The sequence below is a fragment of the Piliocolobus tephrosceles genome, chromosome 8, assembly GCF_002776525.5.
Source record: "Piliocolobus tephrosceles isolate RC106 chromosome 8, ASM277652v3, whole genome shotgun sequence".
In the NCBI taxonomy this organism is placed as follows: domain Eukaryota; kingdom Metazoa; phylum Chordata; class Mammalia; order Primates; family Cercopithecidae; genus Piliocolobus; species Piliocolobus tephrosceles.
Genome location: NC_045441.1, coordinates 13,358,431 through 13,362,556, shown reverse-complemented (window position 1 = coordinate 13,362,556; position 4,126 = coordinate 13,358,431). Strand labels below are relative to the sequence as shown.

The 4,126-nt window shown below is 50.7% G+C and overlaps 1 protein-coding gene across 1 annotated transcript in view; it reads right to left on the bottom strand.

Moving 5' to 3' along the window:
• The window catches only part of ELN (elastin), a 55,052-nt gene that overhangs the window by 29,205 nt on the left and 21,721 nt on the right, over positions 1-4,126 (bottom strand). The window contains exons 16-19 of the mRNA XM_026456596.1: positions 2,633-2,641; positions 2,231-2,311; positions 2,085-2,144; positions 686-844 (exon numbers count right to left, since the gene is read on the bottom strand). Of these exons, the coding sequence (XP_026312381.1) occupies positions 686-844; positions 2,085-2,144; positions 2,231-2,311; positions 2,633-2,641 (309 nt within the window). The remainder of the gene's footprint in view (positions 1-685; positions 845-2,084; positions 2,145-2,230; positions 2,312-2,632; positions 2,642-4,126) is intronic.

The following is a 4,126-nucleotide window of genomic DNA, read 5'->3' as shown; positions in this document are numbered from 1 at the left end:
ATCCATCCATCCCCCATCCATCTACCTATTCATCCATTCATCCATCCATTCTTCCATCCAGCCTCCCATCCATCCATCTCCCATCCATCTACCCATTCATCGTCATTCTTCCATCCATCCTCCCATCCATCCATGCCCCCATCCCTCCACTCATCTATCCATCTCCCACCCATCCACACACACATCCACTCACCTACTCATCTCTTCACCCATTCATCCATCCACTTACCCATTCATCCATCCATCCATCCATCCATCCATCCATCCATCCATCCATCCACCCACCCATTCATACACCCATCTATCCATCCATTCATTCATCCACCCACCCATTCATCCATCTACCCACCCATTTGTCCACTTATCCATCCATCAACCCACTTACCCTTCTATCCACCATAAACTGAACGCCTACTCAGCTAAGGGCTAGGAACATGGACTTGAAAAAGACATGGTTCCTGCCCCCCAGAGAACACTGATAACCAGAAGGTCAATTGGAAAATATGATACTGGTTAGAAGCTAATTAGGAGATTGGTGTAACCCAAGGAAGAGAAGATGAGTGGATGAGATGTGATCAAGGGTATGGGCAGATGGTTAAGGTGTTAGGGAGCACAAATTTTGGCAATAGTCTCTGTATTTCTCTCTTACACACACACACACACACACGCACACAGCCCAGCTCACCTGGAACCCCAGCACCTGGGACAACTGGAATGCCAGCTCCTGGGACACCAACACCTGGAATGGCAGCTCCTGGGACACCAACACCTGGAATGCCAGCTCCTGGGACACCTACTCCTGGGCCAAAGCCTGGCCCACCAGGCACTAAGCCTGCAGCAGCTCCTGTGGAAGAAAAAGCATTGTTCTCCTAACTTATGGGAACCTCAGAGGGGCTCCAAGGGTGGTTAGTAGAGTGTGGAAGTGACAGTTGGTCCTGAGTGCACGACTGCAGGTGGGTTGACATTTCCTCTGCATGGATCCAACTCTTCAGAGAGACACAGAGAGACTAAGAGGGTCCCTAAAGAGCTCTAGGGATTTGAATCTGTGGCTGGAGGAATGTGATCTCTTTCTTTTTTACTTTTCTTTTTCCTTCCTTCCTTCCTTCCCTCCCTCCTTCCTTCCTTCCTTCCTTCCTTCCTTCCTTCCTTCCTTCCTTCCTTCCTTCCTCCCTCTTTCTTTCTTTCTTTTTTTCTCTTTCTTTCTTTTCTTTCTTTCTCTTTCTTTCTCTCTTTCCTTTCTTTCCCTCCCTCCCTCTCTTTCTTTCTCTCTCTTTCTTTTTTCTTTCTTTCTCTTTCTTCCTTTCTTTCTTTTCTTCCTGCCTCTCTCTCTCTCCCTTCCTCCTTCCCTTCCCTTCCCCCTTCCCTTCCCTTCCTTTCCCTTTCCTTCCCTTTCCTTTCCTTTCCTTTCCTTTCCTTTCCTTTCCTTTCCTTTCCTTTCCTTTCCTTTCCTTTCCTCTGTCTTTCTGTCTCTCTTTCCTTTTTTATTTGAACCAAATTCTCACTTACCCAGGCTGGAGTGCAGTGGCATGATCAGAGCTCACTGCAGCCTTCAACTACTGGGCTCAAGCCATCCTCCCACCTCAGCCTCGTAGGTAGCTGGGACCACAGGCATGTGCCACTATGCCTAGATACTTTTAAAATAATTTTTGGAAAGATGGGGTCTCAGTATATTGCTCAGGCTGGTCTCAAACTCCTGGTTTCAGCCTCCCAAATTGTTGGGATTACAGGCGTGAGCCACTGCGCATAGCTAGAATGTGATCTATTTCTAAAACACAGTCAGAATTCCCTCCACTGGACACCCACTTAGTTGATGCAGCAGACGCCTGTGGGCCAGCCCTGGAGGGGATGGAGTGGGGGCAGCGAGGTCCCCTCTGCAAGGTCCTCTCCCTTTGCTGACTGAATCAGGACAAAACAATAGAGATGGCATCTCAGGTAGACTGATCAGAAGGAGCAAAGGTAAGGAGGCATGAACAATGCATATTTGGGAAGGGACAAAGACCAAGTCCATCTGGCTTTAGAGCTAGGGTCTCCGAGGTCCATGCAGGGGCCTGAGCTGTGGGCTTGCCACCCTGGCAGGCACTTACCATACTTGGCTGCCTTAGCGGCTGCTGCTGCAGCTGCAGCTGCAGCTGGAGCCCCAGCACCTGAAAACACAGCCACAGAGGGTGAGGTCCTTGCCCTGTGGCCATCTCAAGGACACACCCACCCCCCCTGCTGGGACAGATGTTACCTGCGATGCCTCCGATTCCAGGAATTGCCCCAGGCACAGCAGGAACACCGCCCCCTCCAACACCAGGGAGGACTCCAGCACCTGTTGAGATGGGGACAGTGCAATGTACTTTCCCAAGGACCCTCCTGAGGACAGGCAGGATGGCCACTTAAGACACCAGCATTTTCACCAGTGCGATCTCATCCAGGAATGGGGCCCAGGTGTCTCCAGATGGGCCTGTTTGGGGAGGCCCCCACCCGACTCTACTGTTCCTTGACTCTCCCCCAAAGTGTCCATTTCAACACGCTCATTAAGGGACTTGCATGTTTTCAGACAAATCCCATTCTAATCACTGCCACATACTGAGAAACCACAAGTGGCCGCTCCCTGGGCCAGAGGGGCCCCTGCAGGAATGTTCAAGACTTCCTCTCCCTGTGTTCCGAAGATGCAGCCAAGTTTGTAATCCAAGCGCCTGGCCGCTTGGCTCTGGCAGCCCCTCACAGCCCTGCTCTCCCGCTCCTACATTCCAGCCGTCCCACCAGCCGCTGGGGCCAAGGAGCCTCCGGTGCTGGGAGGGGGGCCTGCAGGGCTTCCGCTGTGAGGCCCAGCTCCAGGCTTCTCCCCACATTCCCGCTCTCTCGGACTGGTGGGGAGATAAAGAAAGGGCTTCCCTGGGGCTGAGGATGAAGGAGGACTTCAGCCCTAGTGGTCTGACCCTGAGATGGGCACTACCTGGGGTGGGGGACAGATGCCCACTCCACTCACTGCACGGGCACAGGAATACCACATTCCATCTGCAGCCATGCTAGCCAAGAGCTCACTGGCCTGAGCAGTGAGTTAAAATTTTTATAGTACACATTAAATTGATACATAACTATTAAATGTTTTAAATGCTTATATATGCACCACCTAAAATTATCTTTCTAACCACCATGGTACCCATTTCCTCTGCTTGGCCTCCTCTTTCCTGTTTTAACCACATAGTAAGCTCCATCTTTATTTTTTAAGGCCTGAATCACACGTCACTTTCTCTGGGAAGCCTTTCCCCAGGTAGAAAAAAATGCCTCCCATTTCTTGACTCCCACAACAGTGGCTATATTCTCCACAAGAACTCTTGCTTGTTCCTGATCTCTGAGATGGATGTGTGGGAGGAGGCAGTGAGGGAGGGAAGGAAGGAGACATGGATGAATGCATGGAGGAATGAATGGATAAATGAATGAATGAATGAATGAATGAAGGAATGGATGGATGGGTGCATGGATGCATGGAGGAATGGATGGATGCATGCATGCATGGAGAAATGGATGGGTGGGTGCATGGAGGAATGGATCGAGGTATGCACGGAAGAATTGGCAGATGGATGGAAGAATTGATGGAGGGAGTGATGGATGGATGGGTGAATGGACTGATGGATGGATGGATGGATATATGGATGAGTGGATGGGTGGGTGGATGCATGGAGAAACGGATAGACGGGTGGATGGATGCATGGGTGAGTAGATGGATGGATGGATGAATGGATGGATGAATGGATGGAAGGATGGATGCATGCATGGAGAAATGGATGGATGGGTGCATGGAGGAATGGATAGAGGGATGCATGGAAGAATGGGCAGATGGAGGGATAGAGGGAGTGATGGATGGATGGATGGATGGATGGATGAGTGGATGGATGGGTAAATCGATGGATGGATGAGTGGATGTATGAATGGATGGATGGATAGATGGATGCATGGAGGAATGGATGGATGAGTGGATGGATGGATGGAGGGATGAATTGATGGGTGGGTGGATGGATGGATGGATGGATGGAAGGATGGATGCATGCATGGAGAAATGGATGGATGGCTGCCTGGAGGAACGGACAGAGGGATAGATGGATGCATGGAGGAATGGTTGGATGGACGAATGGGTGCA